This window comes from Electrophorus electricus, chromosome 8, assembly GCF_013358815.1.
Source record: "Electrophorus electricus isolate fEleEle1 chromosome 8, fEleEle1.pri, whole genome shotgun sequence".
Classification (NCBI taxonomy): Eukaryota; Metazoa; Chordata; class Actinopteri; order Gymnotiformes; family Gymnotidae; genus Electrophorus; species Electrophorus electricus.
Window position 1 is genome coordinate 17,720,300 of NC_049542.1, and position 22,086 is coordinate 17,742,385.

The 22,086-nt window shown below is 41.8% G+C and overlaps 1 protein-coding gene across 5 annotated transcripts in view; it reads left to right on the forward strand.

Annotated features, from left to right (window-relative positions):
• csmd3b (CUB and Sushi multiple domains 3b) overlaps positions 1–22,086 on the forward strand; it is a 313,558-nt gene that overhangs the window by 247,734 nt on the left and 43,738 nt on the right. For 3 of the 5 annotated variants that reach the window (XM_027011676.2, XM_035529342.1, XM_035529341.1), the window contains 14 exons: positions 1,303–1,427; positions 1,827–1,923; positions 3,181–3,285; positions 4,207–4,325; positions 4,480–4,549; positions 9,184–9,300; positions 9,607–9,816; positions 10,581–10,769; positions 11,293–11,470; positions 13,754–13,899; positions 16,764–16,844; positions 17,733–17,846; positions 18,585–18,773; positions 19,622–19,780. In XM_027011676.2, coding sequence (XP_026867477.2) covers positions 1,303–1,427; positions 1,827–1,923; positions 3,181–3,285; positions 4,207–4,325; positions 4,480–4,549; positions 9,184–9,300; positions 9,607–9,816; positions 10,581–10,769; positions 11,293–11,470; positions 13,754–13,899; positions 16,764–16,844; positions 17,733–17,846; positions 18,585–18,773; positions 19,622–19,780 — 1,899 coding nt within the window. The remainder of the gene's footprint in view (positions 1–1,302; positions 1,428–1,826; positions 1,924–3,180; positions 3,286–4,206; positions 4,326–4,479; positions 4,550–9,183; positions 9,301–9,606; positions 9,817–10,580; positions 10,770–11,292; positions 11,471–13,753; positions 13,900–16,763; positions 16,845–17,732; positions 17,847–18,584; positions 18,774–19,621; positions 19,781–22,086) is intronic. The other 2 variants (XM_027011678.2, XM_035529343.1) reach the window with 1 other exon arrangement.

Here is a 22,086-nt window from a genome sequence, read left to right on the forward strand (position 1 = left end):
CCATAGTGAGTGGATCCATGTCTGCAGCACTGTAGCAGTATTTCTGCTGTGTTCTGGTATTCTCACAACATAGTACATGCCTGGCCTTGCTTTGTTTTACTCCTTTTCCTGATGTTTTCCAACCAAAAGGGCAGAAATATGAAATCTTGATTACCTGGGCACATGCTGCATTCTATATATCAGCTTTAAAAAATGAATGAGTCTGAAATTGCTATGAAGTGGGTTTTTTAATAATTAAAGCATCTGGAACAGATATATTGAGCCCTCCTTCATATCTCAACTCCTCTTCCTGTCTTCCTGTCTTTTCTCTCTCTCATTCCCTCTATTTCTCTCTTTATCTATCTTTTTGCCTCTCTTTCCTTTTCTTACATCCTTTTCTTACATATACTCTCTCTTTGTATTTTTATGTTCCTCTTCCTTTAGCATTCCCCATCTCTGACTTCTCTTTCTCTCTCTCTCTCTCTCTCTCTCTCTCTCTCTCTCTCTCTCTCTCTCTCTTTCTGATATCAGCCTATACATGCTCTTAACTGCTTAAACAAAGTGATTGGCTTTGACCTCTAGATTAGCCCCTTATCCTTGACAGATCATATAATACCCAGGCTGGGGATAAAAAAGAGAGATATGTTCTGGCAGTGATAGATAGCAGCCCACACCTTTGATACACTTTACCACTTCAAGATGCACAAGACAATAGATGGCAGGCATTCAACAAACAGATAATGACTTAACCTGGCTTCCCCTCAGAGAGAAAGGCACATGCCACTCACTCTCTTGTATTTGGTTTCTTTGTACTTTTCTTCAGTGGACCAAAGAAAATCCTAAAAATATAGAAGAAACTTAGAAAATTGACATAGAACATTTTAGATATGTTTGCTTCTATTTTTATATAAACTAGTTTTTTTAGATTTTCAATGTTTGAAATATATGTCTATCTTACAAAAATGAATAAGCAAAATTCCATCACACTTTGACATTAGGTGGGACAGAACTTTGTTTTATGAGTTAATAGATTTATGCCTGTAGATCAAATACTTTATTTTACTTTAGTTACTCTTTACTTACTTACTTTACTTATTTTACTAAAATTAATATTTAATATAAATTTGTCATGTGATACGATTTGTCATGTAATATGGTTTGTCATGTCATATGGTTTGCTCCAAGTCCTCATCCAAAGCAGCATGCGTCTGGGCAGGAAGCAACCAGGATGGAGCTTGTGCATGCTTGCTCTGTGTCCAGGCTTCATGTAGTATTATTTCATGCTCTGATCATGTCTCTCTGCGGGGGGGTTTGCCTTGGCAGTGCCGTGTGGAGGGATTCTGACAGCACGAAAGGGCACCATTCTGTCCCCAGGTTACCCTGAGCCTTATGACAATAACCTCAACTGTGTGTGGAAGGTTTCAGTGCCTGAGGGAGCTGGGATACAAGTGAGTGAAGGAGCCTGTTTGAAGTCCCTCAAATGAAATTTGGATATTAGGGGCCTCATCACAGTAAAAGTGAAAATGTCAGTAAATGGAAATCTTAATATCTGATTAATTATGTGTGAAGCAAATATTTAATTAACAAATGAAATAAATTGTTTTTTAGCTTGATCTTTTCACTTTTCATTTGGTTTAATTTTATTGAATTATAGAAAGGTGGGGTTCTTTTGGGTTTTTTTCCTCAGGGCCTCATCTGTCTTGTGTGATGAAATGTCAATTGCTATTGACAGTTGCATTCACTAGTCAAGTCAAGTCAAATTTATTTATATAGCACTTTTTATAATAGATGTTGTCACAAAGCAGCTTAACAGATGTTAATATTATTTTTAAATATTTTTAACCTAGATCCAAGTTGTGAGTTTTGCCACTGAGCACAATTGGGATTCTCTGGATTTCTATGATGGAGGTGACAATAATGCCCCCAGATTGGGCAGTTATTCAGGTAAGAATAACAAGGTGAACATCATCACATCAAGTACCATGCAACATGGGTCTTGTCATTTTTACTGCTCTTACAGTGTTTTCAAGTGGGCCCATGACTTCCATGCTACAGTTATGTGTGGTTGTGTCTGTTTTAAGCAAATCATTTTGATCTTTGCCATGATTATTTAATAATGTGTTATTAAATAGGGGAACCAAATGATAGCCAAGATTGATTTCAGAAGTTAAGATGAAGTGATCCTTACCCATTTGTTCTCAGGGTTCCCATCTAAACAAACTTCGTCTCATTAAGTGACTATTTTAAGAACTGAACATTTTACAGACAGCTGAAGACTAAAAAAAAGTGCAGAATGTTGTTTTGGCAGGCTTATTTATTCATTTATTTATTTCTTTGTTCATTTTGTTTGTTAGTTTGTTGATTTGTTGTATATAGGTCAGGGGCACTGCATGTTTATCGATTCAAAGCTAAATGTGCCAGTACTGGCTAATTTTCAATGGCAAGTAAAATTAGATTATAACAAACAGCCACTGCCCCTTTATGATGGAGCTTCTGTGTGCCACCTATGGCCCATTGATTAGTGTGGCTTTTGCTAACAAACAACAGAGGCATGTTGGTGCCAAGCAGCCACTGGAGCCAGTGATTAGCCAGGGATGTTGGATATGCATCTTTTACTGGCTGGGAGGACAGTACTGGCTTTCACTCTTCTACCACTGCCTGGACAAGTCTTAGAACAATAGGCAGCAATAGAGAGATGGACAGAGTGGTGGTGGAACAGCACAGGAGACTGTACCACTCTGTGGATAACTGCATAAGTAGGAAGAGGTCTGCTACCAAGTGACATTTTAACAAGATATATCCATAAATTAACAAGGTCCATTTAGATATGCATTTATGACCAATTAGATCCATTTAAGTTGTAGTAGAAATTCTACCATAGGGGAAACCATTTTTGTGTAAGTTCATGAATGGGTTTGTATGATTTTGCTATGCTGAGTTATTTTTGTTCTGGTAACTTTATAATGGATCTTGTAAGTAAAAATATCTGCTTGTTCACTGCAGAATTTATCAACACAGTAGTATCTTACTATTGTTTGATTTGTGCCTGAATTTAGCAGTAAAGAGGTTTAACCTTCATCTTTAACAGCCTTTAGCATCTTTAACAGCCTTTAAAGAATTTCAACTTTTGTTACCCTATAAGTGCTGTCTTATAAAATACATTAAAGGAAGAAGGATATATTGCTATTGCTTCTGTTTCAGGGACAACCATACCACAGCTGCTGAACAGCACATCTAACAACCTTTACCTGAACTTTGTATCAGACATCAGTGTGTCAGCAGCAGGCTTCCATCTGGAGTACACAGGTACAATCAGAGAGCAGTTTCATGCCTCCCACTGAAATCCCCCAAATTCATTGCTTATTGAAGAGCTAGGCTGCTGTAGAGACAGTGCTCATCACTGTTGGCTTGTGATTTTTACCATAGAACAACTAAATAAATAAATAAAAACCTTACCTGCAAATTATTTGGGATGCAACTTTCCCACATTGTCATGTATCAGTGTGCAAAAGGGACAATGATTGTCAGACCAGTCGTGTGACGTCGAGGCGAAGCTGCATGTCTTCCTTTAATTTACATTTGTATGTTTTTCTTGACCAATCCAGTTTTTTTCTTTAACCAAAATTATTCAAGCCTCGTCTCTCATAAGGTGATTTGACCTGGAAATACATGGTCATCTGCTCCCTCATGGATTTCCATTAGTAGAACATTTAAGGACATGTTTTTTCATGATATAACAGCTAGTGGCAGTGCCTTGGCCTAGCTTCACTCCCTCAGGCCCTTCTGGCATGTACTAAAATGCATGGAAATGGCACAGGTGAGCCAAGGCCCCTAATTTTACCCCAGAAGTTGGCCACATAATCTGGCTGCAGGATGATGTTGGACCACACCTGTTCTACACAAAAACCTGCCTGGCGTCTGTATTTGTGTCTATAAAATAATCTGGAGAACAGCACCTCAGTGTTTGGAGGCTATGAATGTCCTCATATCCTCAAAGGCACTGCAGTACAATGGGAATAGCAGCCTGTGCTAATGCTGCACTTAAAAGCCAGTTTTCCAGTCACTGATTTACAGTCCCCACTGAATGTACAATTTAACTCAAATCTAGGCTTAATTCAAGTCCAGAGACCATCCCTAAGTAGTTGCCTAACACTCATGAATTGTTACCATAACTATCACTACTGTTCAGTGGTGATTTCAGTTTGAGATCATTTCATGTGTCCATAGCAATTGGTCTTGATTCCTGCCCGGAGCCTCAGACCCCTACATATGGGATTAAAGTGGGAGATCGTTATATGGTGGGAGATGTAGTTATGTTCCATTGTGAGCAAGGATATTCTTTACAGGTAATTATACAGTTTTTCACATTTTCATAAGGCTACTGCCACATGGGTCATAATCACTTAAACGTTTTGTTTTATTCAATACAAATTTCAAGTGTAAATTGGTGAAAATGTAATATTATTTTTATAATATTCATTTTCTGTTGTTTTCCAACAGGGAAATGCTCACATAACTTGTATGCCTGGGCCAGTGAGGAGGTGGAATTACCCTGTACCACTCTGCCTTGGTATGGATATTTAATTAATATTTAATTAATTTAACTCCACGGGTCAATTATATATATAACAGTCCAACTCAGTCTTAAATCACTGACTGACACTGACATTGAAATTTTCTCTAAGAGCAGACTTAATCTCTATCTAAAAATCTTGCTCCTTTGTAAGTTTTTGAGGCCCCTCCGCCTAAGCCACTTGCTGGCTGGAGGTTTTTTATATTTTAGTAAACTGGTCATGTCCAGATTCTTGGTTGTGATACATTACAAGATCCCATAAAAAGGAGTTTCAGTGTAATGTTGGCTTTATTGGGACACACTTTTATACCTCCACTGTATCCTTGGTTTTTGGCCTTAAATGCAGAGTATGTCAGAGTTTCTGTGTGATCCACTGAAGAACATTGTAGTTGATGGTCTGCTGTTTACTCTTGTGGCCTTTTTTATGGGAAGTCTCATCGCATGGCTGAGATGTGTTTTATTTGTCTTTCTCATGCTAATTGTTTAAGCCACATTGAAGCTGAAATTGCTGAAGTGGCTGGCTCAATAATTAAGCGCTCGGCTGACTCCTCATGCCTTTAATAAAAACAGTCGCAGAATCCCGCTAGATTAATTTTTTTTAATGCTTATTTCCAACTGTTTGCTGTTCAGCTCAGATAAGCTCTTGTGTATCTCTGAGGTGGATCAAATATAATATACATTAATGTAATCACACAAATAACCAAAAACATTTTTTCTTGATGACTGAGTAGGTTACATGGAGTGGGTTTTACTGAAATAAATGAGGTTAATGTTATCCTTGGGTAGACTGACAAAATGCTCCAAGTGAGTGAAAGATTATCCTCTCATCTTTTTTCAAGGCTGTTTTAAATCATAATGGAAGCTAGCAGAGCTAATTCTCAACAGCCCAAAAAAGCACATACCACTTAAAATTCATTATGTACTTTTCTCCATTGGCAGGTTTTTGCAGGAAATATTCATATACATTTTTTTTCTTTTTTTAAACACTAGAGGAACTGCAAATAAATCAGACCCATGGCAGGTTTTAGATGAACTCTAATGTTAGGCAATTTTCACCAGAGAATCCCCTCTAAAAGTGAACTCTAATCCAAGTTTTGACTTAATACATTTCCAGACAAACAGCCCACAGAGTTGAATTAATCCAAATTAATTAAAAGTATCAAAATGATAATGATAACCACCAGAAATAGTATGATGAGCAGATGGCATGAGAGACCAAGGAATTTTCTTTAGAGATAAATGTAAACATTTATGGAGACAGAATGTATAAATGATCAGTGACAGCTGCATGCGCTTCAAGGTGCAGGGGAGTTGGACTGGAATCGTGACAGCTTTACACGCTGCCTGGCATACGGCACCTGATGGACTAGAGCATTAGCATGTGCAAAGAGGGGTAAACAAAAATAATGAAGCTGATCATATTCACTATAATGGATTTGTAGGGTAAAGGAGTGCCAGGCTCCTCTCCTCGTGGGAGCTGGGTGTGGCCATTTCTATTCCCTCCGCTGATCTTTTGTGAGTCTTCAAGTCCAGTTTTACAGGCAAAAACAAAGAAAACTAACAAGGGCCAGCTCTGTGTGTGTGTGTGTGTGTGTGTGTGTGTGTGTGTGTGTGTGTGTGTGTGTGTGTGTGTGTGTGTGTGTGTGTGTGCGCCTGTGTGCGCCTGTGTGTGCCTGTGTGTGCCTGTGTGTTAGTGTGAGTGTATGCATGTGAGTGTTTGTGTTTATCTACTCTGAAAGCTCTTGATTTCATGCTGCTTCACATGGGATACTAAATTGAGATTTTGTTTTGCTGTTGATTTGATGTACCAGAGTTTTCACTCTCAGATGCCATCAAGCCTTCCCCTGTTCCTGGAGCATTGCATGTGCATAGCAGGGTCTTCCTATGAGACCACTTCCCTCTCTGTTCTGCACCCAGTGGATGCTTTTGAAAAGTTTGTGGCTGATCAAGGATGCCTTGTTTATCTTTTCGGTTCTCTAGGCACGTGTCTGATTGTCTTTTGTCCCTTGTCCTGTCTGATTCCCTCTAGGCTTTCATTCCTTTGGAGGTGTGCTTTCATTACTGAGATGTGCACTCATACCCCCTATCTTGGCCTCTGCCAAAGTTATCCCTCTCGGATGGAACTTTTTGACTCTGATAAGCCTTTTATTGTAGCAGGAAATTTCACTGCTTTCCTTTTGGGCAAATCCTTCACTGTCACATCGATGATGTCAGTAGTTTTTGGATCTTCTAAGTACAAAACAAAAAGCAGCAAAAAAATTGTAATTTATATCAGAATTCAATCAGAACCCAGCAAGTAGCTGTTCTATTTGTTCCTGTTTAACACTTCACCACCCTGCTTTAAGGTGTCAGGATCTGGACTTGCCTCCCAGCTAGTTAGCATTAGGCTTGCCTGAGAATAAGCAAGATGTAAAAAAATGGAGGGCTATGCTTGTGACAGACAAGGGTTAAGCAGGATGCAGGGATGAGGCAGGCCGAACATAAATATACATTTTATTTACACATGAAACATATACATCTTAATACAGACTACTTGGATCAAACACCAACAACTTTGACGATACAAAACGAGACTTATATACACGCATGACAATTACATACAACAGGGATCAGGTGAAAGACACGAGAGGGTGTGGCAATACAGACACACAGACGCGCACACACACAGACGCGCACACCCAGACTTGAGGAGGGAGGGGCCGTACCGTGACAGAGCCCCCCCTCAAGGGCACAACTCCCGGTGCGCCAGCCTACCGGGCCCCAAGACCAACAGCAAAAGGTGACGTTGGAGGACCACACAACTCGCCACGGGCCAGCGCAACAGGGTAGTGGGGGGAAGGACAGGGACCAAGACGGTGACAGACAGGGACGCACACACTAACAGGCACAGACACAAAGGGGAACAAAGCGACCGGTACATTTAGTGTAATCGGGACAGACACGGTAACAGGGACAGGCACATGAACAACACCACACATATTCACTAGTCCGGGGAAGGGGGGAGGAACTCCAGCCAGTCCCCCAGTCGTTGGCTGGGTCGGAGACCAACCAGCCTGGCGGGGAGTGTCCCTCATGTCGACTGTCCTGGTTTCTGCACATGGGTGTCGGGACACGCACCAACTGTGTTGCCCAGTTCTGGTGCGGGTACTGGTGCCTCTGCTTTTTTGCCTTCCCGAGGCTTCGGCATAGGCGCATGTACTCTAGGGCTCTTCGCCTTAAGGGGGGGAGTGTGCTCATGCGACGACGACGCCTCCCTGCTAGCCAACCAGTTTAGCCTGCTCGCTCCTGGGCAGCGTGCCCTGGGCGGAGCCTTAGGTGCTGGAGGATCCTTGCTCTGTGAGCTTTTGGCATCATCGTGAGAGGGAAGATGCCTATGAGGGTCTTCTTCTACCTCCATTGGAGATTCCTCCTCACGATTGGAACCCCTTTCCGACCACAGACAGATGTCACTGCACTCCTCTGTCTCTCCGTAATCCGTGTAGCCCCTATACACGTCCAGGCATGGGTCATAGGACCCAGCAGAGTCCATCTCCGAGTACCGGTCCTCTTGGTCCGGCTGTTCCCCATAGCACTCTGCAATGTCCGATCCCGGGCTGTACACAGGGCCCCCCCAAAATTGTTCAGCGGGTTCCTCCCTCCCGGTAGTTCCTTGGAGCAAGGCCAGGATGAGGGAAGGCCTCTCCACTGGACAGTATGAGTCCACAGAGTCCGACTCCGAGTACTGGAAGTCGTTGTACCAGTCCAGGTTGCCTGCCGGGGTTCCATACGCCTCCCCTGCTTCCACACCTGGATCTGCACCTGGAGTCAGGAGGGTGCCCAAGACCACGGGAGACTTCGCTGCATGTGCTGTGGGAGGGCGTTGACTTCCCTTCTTTTCCTTCTTCTTTTTGCCTTTCCCAGGCATCCTCGGTAGGTTGGTGTTTCTGTGATGGACAAGGGTTAAGCAGGATGCAGGGACGAGACATGTCGAACATAAACATACATTTTATTTACACAAGAAACATACACATCTTAACACAGATTACTTGGATCAAACACCGACAACTTTGATGATACAAAGCGAGACTTATATTCACGCATGACAATTACACACAACAGGGATCAGGTGAACGACACAAGAGGGTGTGGCAATACAGACACTCAGGCGCGTGCATACACACAGACGCGCACACACAGACTTGAGGGGGGAGGGGCCATACCGTGACAATGCTAATGTCCCAGCTGGAGGAAATTGATCTGTTACTATGATGGATGAGCTGTATTCCATTTGTCTGAAGCCTGCCAGGCCTCTATGAATAGCTGTTATCTAATGGTACAGAAATGTATGGCAAATGCTTTGTGAATCATCCTCAAGACTATATCTTTGTATTATGTACAGTTTGTGATTCAGTTGGGAACTGAGTAAAGGATAGCAGTGACTGATGAATGGAAGGTCTGCTGATTGAGATCAACACAATCATGGTGTTTGGCACTGATTGTCTTTTATAAGTCATGCTAGTTATAAAACACTCTTTTATGAATGTCAACAGATAAGAAGCACACAATGTATTACATAATTATTAACACCCACATAAGGTGAAAATGCCTTTTACTTTCTTTTCTCTCAATATTAACATTGTTCTTCTCTACAGCTCAGTGTGGGGGGTCCATGACTGAAGTGAGCGGTGTGATTCTGAGCCCTGGCTACCCTGGTAACTACCCCAGTGGACTTGACTGCACCTGGACTGTCACCTTACCCACTGGCTTTGGTATGCCTAAATTTTATGGGACATCATTGGTTTATGAGGAATATTGTTGCTTTTTATTTATTAGTTCATTAGCAATGTGGCAGCCTTTTATAGTTAATTTGCTGTATTCATTGTTAGAAACATATATAGATCGAAATTGAAGCACTGTATCCATTACTGACATTTATTACTGATAAAAGTATATTGCAACAAAATCAACCACAGGGTGGTGAAGCAGAACATAATTATTTTCCCAAGCACGCCTCAAGAGTTCAAGAGGGTGTAATAACTATGTAATATTGCATTCTTAAATGTCTGTTCAATTAGGGATCCACCTGCAGTTCCTGAACTTCTCCACCGAGGCCATCCATGATTATCTGGAAATCAGGAGTGGGCCTGCAGAGACCAGTACTGTAATAGACAGGTTCAGTGGGCCGCAGGTTCCAGAGCCTCTGTTCAGCACCACCCATGAGACCAGCTTCTTCTTCCACAGTGACTACTCACAGAACAAACCTGGATTCCATATTACCTACCAGGGTGAGGGCCACCTCTGTTTATCTTGCTGAATAGGGTCCACTTCACAGAGAAATGCTACATATTCTTAAGTAGGAAAGGCTATATCACTCAAAATTAGCCAACGCCTAATAGTGGTAATTCATCATTTATGTTCTTTTAAACAGAATAAACCTACAATGGGAAGAAGCTGGATCTTTTAATGAAGCTCATCTTTTTAAAGCCATGCACTTCATGCATGTGGAGTTTTCTAACCATTCATTTCATTTTAATCACTATCATCTGTTGGCTGTCATGCCTTGTTAATTTAAACATTTAAATGGTAAATGTTCACATCTTTAGTCTGAACAAAAGTGACATTTCATTGGGAGAGTGTATTACATGAAGCAGGACACTGCAGGGGAAGAGCATATTCTGTCTCACACATTCAGTGCTTCGTCTTTTAAAGCCCCTAAGCCTCCTGAGTCTCAGGAGTGAAAAAGACATGTTTCAAGCACGTCTTCCATGCTAACAGCCAGGGTGTTGGAGAGTTTTGTATTTTATGTGGTTTTAGTTGTCATGTGGACACAAACTTCTAAACTGTTCATGCATAGTTCAAGTTCATTTACATAAACATGAACCACTGTTACTGTTCAGCTATAATTACTACAGTTTAGATGAAAAAAGGAGGGTTATGAAAGGGCTTTGAAATTTGTGCTTTACAATAGTGTGGTACAGTTATATTTTGCTCATAGCCCTCAATAGCACTCTGTGTGTTTATGCTGCTGTTGTTGTTTTTTTATCTCCAGCTTATCAGCTGCAGAGCTGTCCTGACCCTCGACCCTTCCGAAACGGCATTGTGATTGGAAATGACTTCAGTGTTGGTATGACCATATCTTTTGAGTGTCTGCCAGGATACTCTCTCATTGGGGAAATCTCTCTCACCTGCCTTCATGGAATCAGTCGCAACTGGAACTACCCTGTGCCACGTTGTGAAGGTGACCATGCCATAATGTCACATTAGACTCTAACATTCTGATTAATTGTCTCTACCTTACCTTTTAATAGTGTGCTCAGAAGGGTCAGGGTCTGCTATAAAAAGAGGGCATTGCTCCATTCAGTGCAGTTATTGTGTTTTGAAATTGAATGACCCCAGTTTTGTGTGCTTGCTGTTTTTCATTTGAAACAGAAATGAAATCTGTCATTATTTGGTCCTTATCTATGAAATTCCAAGCAATAGGCTGACATAAGGAATATGCTTAAGGTTTCAATTCTCATTACCTCAGGGATATTATAAGCCTCAGGGATATTATAAAACTCTTCTTTTAATGCTAAATGCTGGCATGTGTCCCTGTGCTGAAAGCAGCTGCCCCTTGGTTTATGAGTCAACCTTTTTCCCCATCCTTAAGATTGAAGTTATAGGTAAATGGCCAATGTGTTACATTTGCAGAACTTTTAATTTGTAGTTGTAGTTTAATAAGAAATGGTAAGATCATTCTGACTTCTCTGACCCCTATAAAGCTTTATGCGGGGGAAACATCACCTCCATGAATGGTACCATCTTCTCCCCCGGACACCCGGCCGAGTACCCCAACTTCCAGGACTGTGTGTGGAGTGTGAGGGTTCCCCCTGGGCATGGCATCTACATAAACTTCACTGTCCTCAGCACTGAACCCATCTATGACTACATCACTGTGTGGTAAGAGCTCGAATGCATCCCACTAATATGTCATGGTAATGGTATACTTAATAAAGAGTCAATTAATATTCAACAGTCTGTGATCGATAGCAAGCAGCATTGTCAGAGCAGGTCTCTCAGCTAATAAAACATGGTGAAATAGGCCAGCTCTGTTGAGATATTTGACTGATTGTGTGACTAAAAGAGTTAATGGACATGCAGGCCTGATTTGAGCAGCAGGTCTCTGTTGGCCTACAGGACTTCCATGAAAAGAGCAGAGTATCTTGAGGGCATATCCAATACTACTCTATTAGCAGTCCTACATGACAACCCCATGTGTGTTAGGAGGAAAACTATGTTTTAAAACATATCTTGAGTGCTGCCAGCTAAGTTGTTTGTCACCCAGCTTGCCTGAGTTATTGTGACACAAATTATTAAATAATCTCTACATATTTTTATGAAAATAAAGATCCAGCCTTGATACAGTGAGATCTTGCTAAAGGATATTCTGCCAACATTTTCTTTCTGTAATAGGATTAAAATTCCTATATTAAAGAACTGGGCTAAAAGCTTTATTTTGTTTTAAAAGTGAGAATGGGAGCTTAAGAAACTGCTCATGAAATATTTGTTCCTGAAAGTGCTAGCATGAAGCTATGTCCTCCATTTTGTTTTCACATTCAGACATTTGGAGGCTTAATTAAACAAATTTTTTGAATCTTTGCATTTCCCTCCTAATTTGCATTCCCTTTTGCTCTAAGCTTTGACTCTCCCAGTAGGAAAAAGCTTTGCCAATTAGATGCACTTCTGAGTTATTACCATAGCTACCAATTAGGCTTTGTGGGAAAATAGCTCATTTGGTATGTTGCTATTATCATACAGATATATAGATATCTCTAAAGAAAAACTGGTTCCAGAAACACTAATTCCAAGGATTTTAAAGTCAATACCAACGAAATGGCAATGATTAAAGCAACATGAAAAGTGAACAATTAAATACAGCAGAATAACAACTTAATCCATGCAGTTCCTAAGATTTGTAATTCTATACTAATGCAAATCTGTTTTATAGCTAGGCATGCAGAGAGCTGTAACATTTGTACCTGCCCATTATGGGAAATGTCTTGTTTTGTGGGAATGGTGCAGAAAGACTGTTGCTAGGTTAGACTTGCAGCTGCAGGTCCATGCAGCTGGCTGGTTTAAAGAGCTGTGCTTTTTGAGTAATTGTTCTTCATAGTGCCTTGACACTGCTGTTGCATGCTGTATGTTATGATGTACCGAAGGAAACCCAGTTTGACTCTCAGTAATTAATGTCTATGGAACACTCTTGTATTAAAGGTCCTTTTTTTAAGAGAAGTTCCAGGGGGTCTTTTTATTTATTAATGCTGTATGCACATTCTCCCCTACCGGTTGCTTTAAATAATGAATCTTATGCTGATGTGGAGAGTACATTACTGATTTTTTTAATGCTGTCCCTCAGTTTCAGATTGTATTTATGTTATTTGTTTCAGCATCTCTAAACCCCAAACTGTTTGGAAAGCCACAAATGCACACACACACACACACACACATACACACACACACACACACACACACACACACACACACAAACACTCACTCACACACTATCCTTCATCTCTCACCTCTCTCAGGATACTGCGTCAGCTCCTTAGTGTGTTGTACCTACTGGCCATCTCATGTGGTAGAGGTGACCTAGATAAAAGACTATTTGCAAGCTCATTAGTCCAGTGAAATGGTACATGGACAAAAAGCAGCAGCCTCTTCAATGCCAGCGTGTTTCTGCTGTGCTTGCTCAGGCAGAGCAAGGACCCCCAGTCAAAGCCACACCATATCTGACATGAACCATCAACTTGGCTTTGGGGTCCAGCTTAATTTTTACACTTATCTGGTGCATCCAGATGTCATGTTATGTTTGAACAGCATTAATCTCTGAGCCAGGAATCTGTAGTCCCATGTGTCTCAATTGACATTCTGGGCACAAGTACCTTTAACCATCAGCCAAAAAACCATCTTAGCTCTCTGAAACTGTTTTCTTTCTGCTAAATGGTATAAGATACAATAACAACAACAACAACAATAATAATATGTTTGCATGGTATATATAAATTACTTTAAATATACCTTTGTACTATAGTATATAATAGATAAATAACTACAGAATACCTTTATATATTTCAGCAGTGTTTTGTGGGAGTTTAATTAGAAACCAGTCAGTTTTGAGTCATCTTGCCTTTTATTCTAGTTCCTAAAGAAAGGTTTGGCTCTTTTTATTTGTCACTGTAACAGGGATGGACCAGACCAAAGCTCACCACAGATTGGCCAGTTCAGCGGGAACACAGCCCTGGAGTCAGTCTACAGTACCTCTAACCAGATCCTCATCAAGTTCCACAGTGACTTCAGTGGTAGTGGCTTCTTCGTGCTGAGTTACCATGGTGAGAGATTCAAAATTGGCCGCATCCTTTTCCCGCCTTATTCTGAAGTGGCTAAAGCACATGACTCACAGATGGTTATTGTGTGATATACAGCACTTTTGTAGATTAGCACTCATCCGTGTTGTCCACATGTATGTGGGAGACACTTGGTGTGCACACAAACTGCAGCAGTGAATAGTGGGCACAGAGGGCACCTACACTGATTGTATTGACATAAACAGATTAGGCAGCTGAGCAAGCAGCCAGGGCTGATCACTGTCTGGCTGTGTTTATGATATGCGACATGCTCCTGTATCGATCCTCGGCCTGCGGAGGCCGCCAGTCGCAGCTAACAAGTCCCACAATCAGAGAGGCAAAAGGCTTAACTGGTTCTCCAGTCAATTAGCCACGGCACTCCAGCTATACTGTAGATACAGCTGTGTTTATACATCCCAGATATGGCTGTATTTTCAGACTGTAGATTCAGCTGTGTTTATGCATTGTAGATATGGCTGTATATTCACAATGTACATACAGCTGTGCTTTCACACTATAGATACATCTGATTTTTCAGACTGTGTGTTACCACTATGGACTGTGGACATTTTATTTCGTTTACTAATTAAATGCAATATATTTACGTTAGTGATTCAGATTTGAAATGTATTTCAGTTATTTATTTTCATTGAAATAAGCCCAGGTTGGAAATTGCCTATACATTCTATAGCTTTTGATACACAGTTGTAGCAAAGAAAGGCTCTATGTTTACAGTTATGTAACCAGGAAGGTCTCTGTAACCAGGGAGGTAGTTTTTACCTAAATAAATATTGCTTTTATTCCATTTAACTTAGAGTGAATGAGACTTTAACAACAAAAATCACCTATCAGCCTAACAGTTGAGATTTTTATCTGATTTTTCGTATCTTGTCTAATCAGATTGCAGCATGGGAAATTTCCCTCTCCTCTCCCTACTGCTTTAAACAGCACATATCGCCAGTGTGTCCCAAATCATCTTAGAAGAGAGTCTTCACAATATGATCAAGAGGGCTAAATGCACTTGTGAAAGTGCTTGCATGCATATCAGTTTTATTAGGCCTGGTTTAATCAGTTAATCTCAAAGGACATCAGCAAAGCACCTGGGTGTCCATATCGCAGGCGACACCCTGGTTTAATGACTTCAGTCTGTCACTTTATTCACAGCCAGAAGAAACACTGCTGGAGTAAAGAAGCATGTCTAGTTTCTTTTGCATCCCTCCCTCCTGAGCTCTTGCTTTCTGATTAGAGAGGGAAATGAAGAGGCTCTCATGGAGGCTAATAGGGAACTTCAGTGCATGGCTGCCAATGAGATCCTCCGCCTCGGCTCGCCAAGCCACCCTTTTTGTCGCGCTTCCATGTTTTCCGAGCAGGGCTAGGAGCGACCCTCATCAGCACACAGAATGGGCTGCATGGAAGCCCCGCCCATAAGTGCACCTTAATGCTTGTTTCAGGATGCAGTGTTGTTTCAGCACAAACATCTGAAGCCTAAAAGCCAGCAAATTCATTAAGCAAGATGAGGCAAGGTGAGGCCAGCTCGTCACCTTCCAGCTCCTCTCACCAGCTTGGCATATCCTCCGCTTGAGCCTGTGGAGTGCCACCTTAATCAGCCCGATACTTCCAGTGTTGCATCTTCACACAGAAGCTCATCTGGTCTGCTTCAGGGTCCTGACCATGTGGTCCATTAACACCAGAATGATTAACACTCCAAATTATGCAGGGCAATGTTTATTGTAATTAACATCAGCACTGGCTCTTATCTGTATATACCATGCAAGAAATTATGTTGTAGTAATTGCAACATTGACCTACTGGTCATAGATTTTTCAAGAATAAAAGTTGAATTACTTCTGTCCTTAGAAAGTGAATTGCCCATCATGTCATTCAATGCTTATTTTGTGCATTTAGCTATTGCGATATTTATAACAAGACTTAGAATACCTCTTTTATTCAGTATCTAGTTGGTACTGAATGTTTGGTGCAACTTCTGTTCCAATCCCAGAACTAAATGTTTATTTAATGCAAAAGCAATCAAGGGAGTAAAGTGGCTTCTCCCTAAGAATGAGAAGCTTGCAGGAAGCAGGATACACAAGTCACTTCACCCATGATTCTGCAGCACCTTAGTTGGAGATAGTGTCTACAGAGAGAGAGGGAGCCAAACATTAGCACCTCACTGTTCCCCAATCACTTTCTTTGGAGAAACTGGCCATGTTCTAATGCAGATTTTGAGGAGAGGTGAGTGAAAAGATGTGTGTCATCAGTAGGGGCCAAGCACTGAGGATTATCCCTCCCTGCCTACTTCTCGTGTGGCTGGGCCAGGCTGGTGCAGCTGGCGGTTGTGCTAGCCAGTACACCTGCTGGACTGGGCCTGCATGTGGGAGATGTTAGCGGCTGCTGGGGTGTGTAGTGGAAGTGCTGGGAGCTGGCTGTGGTCAGCCCCTGCCTGCAGAGGCCTTATATAGTAGTCCTTCTAGTCCTCGTGGTGTCACTGTATTTAATCACATCATTAGCTGCCTCTGCAGGGCCTCCTGTCATTAGCTCTACCTCAGTGCCAGCTCAGCGTAGCCCCCAGTTTCACCTTGTATGACCCCCTCATGCAAATGACCAGCCAAGGGAGATATGCCTGCCATAGGTGGCAGGCATATTTCTGTAGGACTGTTTGGTCTTGTCATTTTTAACTCCTTCTGTTCCTTCACTGGCCATTTCTCTTCTCTCTATCTTTTTTGGAAATTGGGATAAATAAATAGTTAATTGTATGATTTTACAAGTAAAGCTGTCGAGTATCATAGCATGTGCTGAGTAGATAAAAGTAGATAAAAAATTCTAATGCCTCCTCTTCTCTTCACAAACAGCTTACCAGTTGCGAGTGTGCCAGCCTCCACCAGAAGTGGCTAATGCAGATGCTCTAATGGAGGATAATGAATTTGAGATCGGTAGGAGTTTTTTCTTTCTTCCACTTCAAACTTTACTGTGGAGAAAAGGCTCATCTAGCACTCAATCCACTTGATCCCAAGGTTGCTTTTTCATAGGAAGCAGGTGAATATAAAAAGCACAAGCAGTCTGTAATTTAGAACTTGCTTTCAACTGACCGGATCTTCTGAGCATTTAAAAACTGTAACACTTTTTCTAATTAATCAATGCTTTATCTTGTTTAACATGATTCTATCGGGTTTCTTGCAAATATAATGCATCTTTGAAGAATGTGTAAAATGACACTTTGAGTTTACTCAGTTTCAAACTTGCTGCCACTACCTTTGTCTGCCTGGTGGGCAGCCCTTGGTCCTGTGGCCTCTACCCTGCCCTCATTGTGTGGAGAAATATTCATAGTGCTGGAGCAGAGCCCCTACAGCAGGCTCGTCTGCACCTCAGAAATATCTAGCCTTGCTTGTGATCTGTGGCATAGAAAGAGGGCCATTACAGTATGTGAGATAAAATCACCTTGCCCATTGTTCAGACAAGGGGGCCGTCCGTGTGCACTTTTCTGCATGGAATCGCACCCATACATCATCCTGCTCGCGCTCGCCAGCTGCCAACTCGGAATTATTTTTAGATTGGATTATATGGATGATGACGGCAATGAAGATGATTCCCAAGCTTCCCTTTAGGATTTCTTGAATGACAGTGCCACTGCATTAGGAAGGTGGACATTGCTGGTTTACAGCTCAATTATCAACTTTTCAACCTTAAACTAATAAATACATATCACATCCATATCAGGGGCATCTGCGTCTATTAAAAGAGTGTGAGTTAGCTGCCCCTCTTAATTAAACAGCCTCTTAATCATCACACATTCTGTCCCACTTTCCCTCACCCTCTCTTAGGTGATATTAGCCGTTATCGCTGCCACCCTGGCTTCACTCTGGTGGGCAGTGAGATTCTTACATGCAGACTGGGTGAGAGGCTGCAAATGGATGGCCCACCTCCTGTATGCCAAGGTAAGCCTTCAAATCACTAGTTGCACCTTCAGGAAAACCAACTTAAGTTCACTCTGTCTCTCCTTCATGGAATGATGAAGACGAGCGTATTATATTGCCTCAAGCCACAGATGTAATTACATATGTGAGAGTCTTACTTCATGGAAAGCTAACCTTTTAGCTTCACTTGTCTAAGATTGGCTGTTGTAGAGAAGTGGTGAACTCCCCAGTGGGCCACAGCTCTGACTTAAAGTCGAACCTGATGAAAGGCTGTCGGCCCTGTCATGTTTTCTCCTCTCTGTTTTGGAGGCACCATACGAAGCAGTTCTTGCTGAGTTTAGAGCCTCAAACAGCTGTTGCCATTAATCTTTTAGAGCCCACTGTGCCTCCCTGGGAGGGAGGCCCTCACTTTGCAAGAGTTTGTCCTCGGCTAAGATTCACAAGAGTGCCTGTGAATGGTGAACTCACTGCACAAGCTCAGTGATTTGTTTTGCCCATTAAAGTAGAATTCCAAAGTGACATAAACAAAGGGAGACAAAGTGAAATGATTTGTATCAAGTGTTGCTAACAGATGGAGGGAAATACACCAGTCACAAAATGTAAGATAAACTCATGTAGACAAATGCTTATTGGACCTTCTCTAGATGCATGTACTCTGGATGGAAAGAGTTTGGTTCAGGTGAGAAATGAGAGCTCTGTCTTGGAGAGTTGGAGAGTGCATATCTGAAAGTGAGTGCTCCTCTTCTGTTGCCATGGCAGTGCAATGTCCTGCTCATGACGTGCGCTTTGACTCGACGGGTGTGATCCTGAGCCCTGGCTATCCAGACAGCTACCCCAACTTACAGATGTGCTCCTGGAGCATCAACTTGGAGAAGGGCTACACCATCACTCTGCACTTTGAGTTCTTTCAGACTGAGAAGGAATATGACATTCTTGAAGTCTATGATGGTAATCCATGCCTTTTAGCACTTCAACGCTAACAGACTTATGTCATACATAACTGCAAAATACATACTTTGCCATACATAACTGCTGGAAAAGTAATCTTATGCTTTTACAGTGGCAAACCTTTAAATAATGATATCAGATGTTGTGGTTTCTAAGGTCAATGTGTGCATTGCAAAAAAAAATTAAGATAGCCCAAGGCAATGCATTTAAAAATAGAGTTTTAACAACTTTTTTAGTTTCCTCAGTTCAGATAAAGAAATCATGTTAAATTTGAACCAGGACTTACCATTCCTATCATCATCATGTTTTGTTTTGTATGGATTGGTGAATGCAGGCAGAATGCAGTATATAGAGGGTTCAAAGAAAGTGTTGTTGTCAAGAACTAGTAGGGGATTTTTTTCAACAGAAATAGCATTCAAGATACTGGTAAATTATGCAGTTGTGTGTATAAACTGTGTGTACATTTATTGAATCTAGCATCTCAGCATCTCTGGTTATCTGTTTTATACTCCACTGAAGTTCCATGTAAAGGCAAAGATAAAACATGAAACATGAAATGATAGTAATCCATTGGGAGATCATATTTCATGCCAGATTATTAGTAGTCATGTTGGACCTTGTTTTTAAGTCTTTTTAGCTTTATCTATACATTTGATCTTGGTCTTATTTTGATTTTCACACTTCAACAAAGTGACTACATAATTTTGTGTCTCAGGCTTTTTCCTTCTCTCTGCCTCCCCCCATCTCGACCCCTCTGCCTCCCCCCACCTCGCCCCCTCTGCCTCCCTCCCGCTCTCTCTGCTCCCCCCACCCCCCAACCTTCTCTCTTTGTCTGTCTTTTTTGTAAGGCCCTACCATTCACAGTCAGACACTGGCCACTCTGAGTGGTGACCTCTCCACCCCTTTCAACATCACTACCACTGGCCACCAGCTTTTGCTGCGCTGGTCAGCTGACCATGGCACCAATAAGAAGGGGTTCCGCATCCGCTATGTCGGTGAGTATCAAAGTATGTATCCATTTAAATCACTTTTTCACTTGCACGTTTCTTTGTGCTCTTCAGTCTGAGCAAGCATGTGGATATAAGCATGGTGTGTGCGTGTGCGTGTGTGTGTGTGTGTGTGTGTGTGTGTGTGTGTGTGTGTGTGCGCGTGTGCGTGCGTGTGTGTGTGCGCGTGTGCATATGTGTGTGTGTGTGCGTGTGCGTGTGTGTGTGCGTGTGCGTGCGTGTGCGCGTGTGCATATGTGTGTGTGTGTGTGTGTGTGTGTGTGTGTGCATATGTGTGTGTGTGTGTGTGTGTGTGTGCATAAATATGCACGCATTTGTGCAGGTGTGTGTTTCTTTCTTTTGAAGTGTGTGAATTTGAATATACTGTAATATATTGCATACACAAACTGTCTTGCCACTTTATTAGGAACACCATAATAATGGACCCCCATTAAGGACCTCCATTAACTCACAGAAAACCCTCTGCTGTCTGTGAGCTCATGCATCAGAAAGGGGTAGATAGTGCTTTCCTCTAAGTGTGTTACTCTACTGATGCTGCATGAAGCTTGATAAGCTGCGGTGACTGGTCGTGTGATGGGAGAATTACCTGATGGATGGAAAATATGGAGAAAAATCGGGGGGGGGGGGAAATATGTTGGAAACATTTCAAGATTTTGGGACATGTTGCAATTGCATAATGTAATTGCTACAGGTTTTCTAGCTGCAAATCTCATGTTCTTCCACATTTCAAAGGTGCTTTTTTAGATTTAGATCTGGCCACTGAAAAGGCCACAGATGTACACATAGTCATGGTTATTGCACCACTTTAAGATGAATTGTGCTGTGGGGCATGACACATTATCATGCTGGAAATAGCCATTGTATGGGTAAATGGACACTCATACTCTGTAGCAACTCTCAAAGAGATTGTGGCATTCAGACGATGCACAACTGGTATTACAGTGCCCAGTGTGTTCCAAGAAATCATTCCCCACACAACTGCACTAGTGCCACCAGCCTGAACCTCTGACGCATGGCATCCATGGATTTATTCTGTTTATGCCAAATTCTGATCCTGCTATCCAAATAATGCAGAGGAAATTGATATTTATCAGTGTAAGCAATGCTTTTCTAATTTACAACTGTTTCAGTGAGTCTGTGACCACTGTAGCCTCAGACTGTCCAGTTTCTATGAGTCTATGCCCACTGTAGTCTCAGACTGCTGTTCTTGGCTGACAGGAATAAAACCTGATGGGATTCTGATGTTGGATCCTATTTGCCTCTAGATTCAGTGTCTTGTAGGTGTGAGATTCTTTATCTACTCAACATGTTTGTAAAGAGTGCTTGTGTGAGTTACCATAACCTTCCTGTCAACTCAAACCAATTTGGATATTCTTCTCTCGATTTCTCTCATCAAAAAGGTGTTTAGCCCACAGACCTGCCATTCACTGGGTGATGTTCACACCATTCTGTGTAAAGAATAAACATGTAAAAATTCCAGGAGAGCTGTAGTTTGTGATCTACTCAAACCAGGCTGCCTGTCACCAATAACCATGCCACTAACAATGTCACCTAGATGACATACTGATGTTTAATGTGAATAACTGAAGTTCTTGACCAGTGACTGCATGAATTCATGCATTTCACTCCTGCCACCTGATTGGATTATTAAATGAAAGAGCAGGTGTGCAGGTGTTCCTATTAAAGTGATCAGTGTGAATCTACTAATATAGAAAGCATATTACTGATGCTGCATACATTGTAACAGGCCCAGTCAAATATGTACAACTCTGAAGGATTTTTCTTTTTTTGCCTTTTGTCATCTTTACCCAAGAGAGCAGGAAAAGTGTGAGCACTCAGCTTTAAAATGTCAGAGTATGGTTCCGCTGTGTGATATAAATGGCCTTGCCAGTCTGGGGTGTATGCTGCTCACACTCCGGCAGCCATCACGGTGATGCAAGTGATGGGGGCATGGCTCATTCGCCAAGCACAGCTCTGTATTAATGTTACTACAGATGCCACTCGAGATGTCACTAAGAGCCTAGGGAGTCCAAACACACACATTACTCTCTTTTTTCACTCCTTATCATATTTCCTCCCTCTCCTAATATGTATGTATGTGCACATGCATGGGTCGTTGTGTAGCTGTGTATGTGGCTGTGTGTGCATCTGAGTGTGTGCCTGTGTGTGTGTGTGTTTGCCTGAGGTGAGTGTTCTTTCATGTATATGCGTAAGAGTGTGAATATGACAGTGTTGACTCTGTGTATCTTTGTGTAAAGAGGGTGTGGATCTGTTGGGCCTCTATAGAATAGAATGAGAGTGGACCC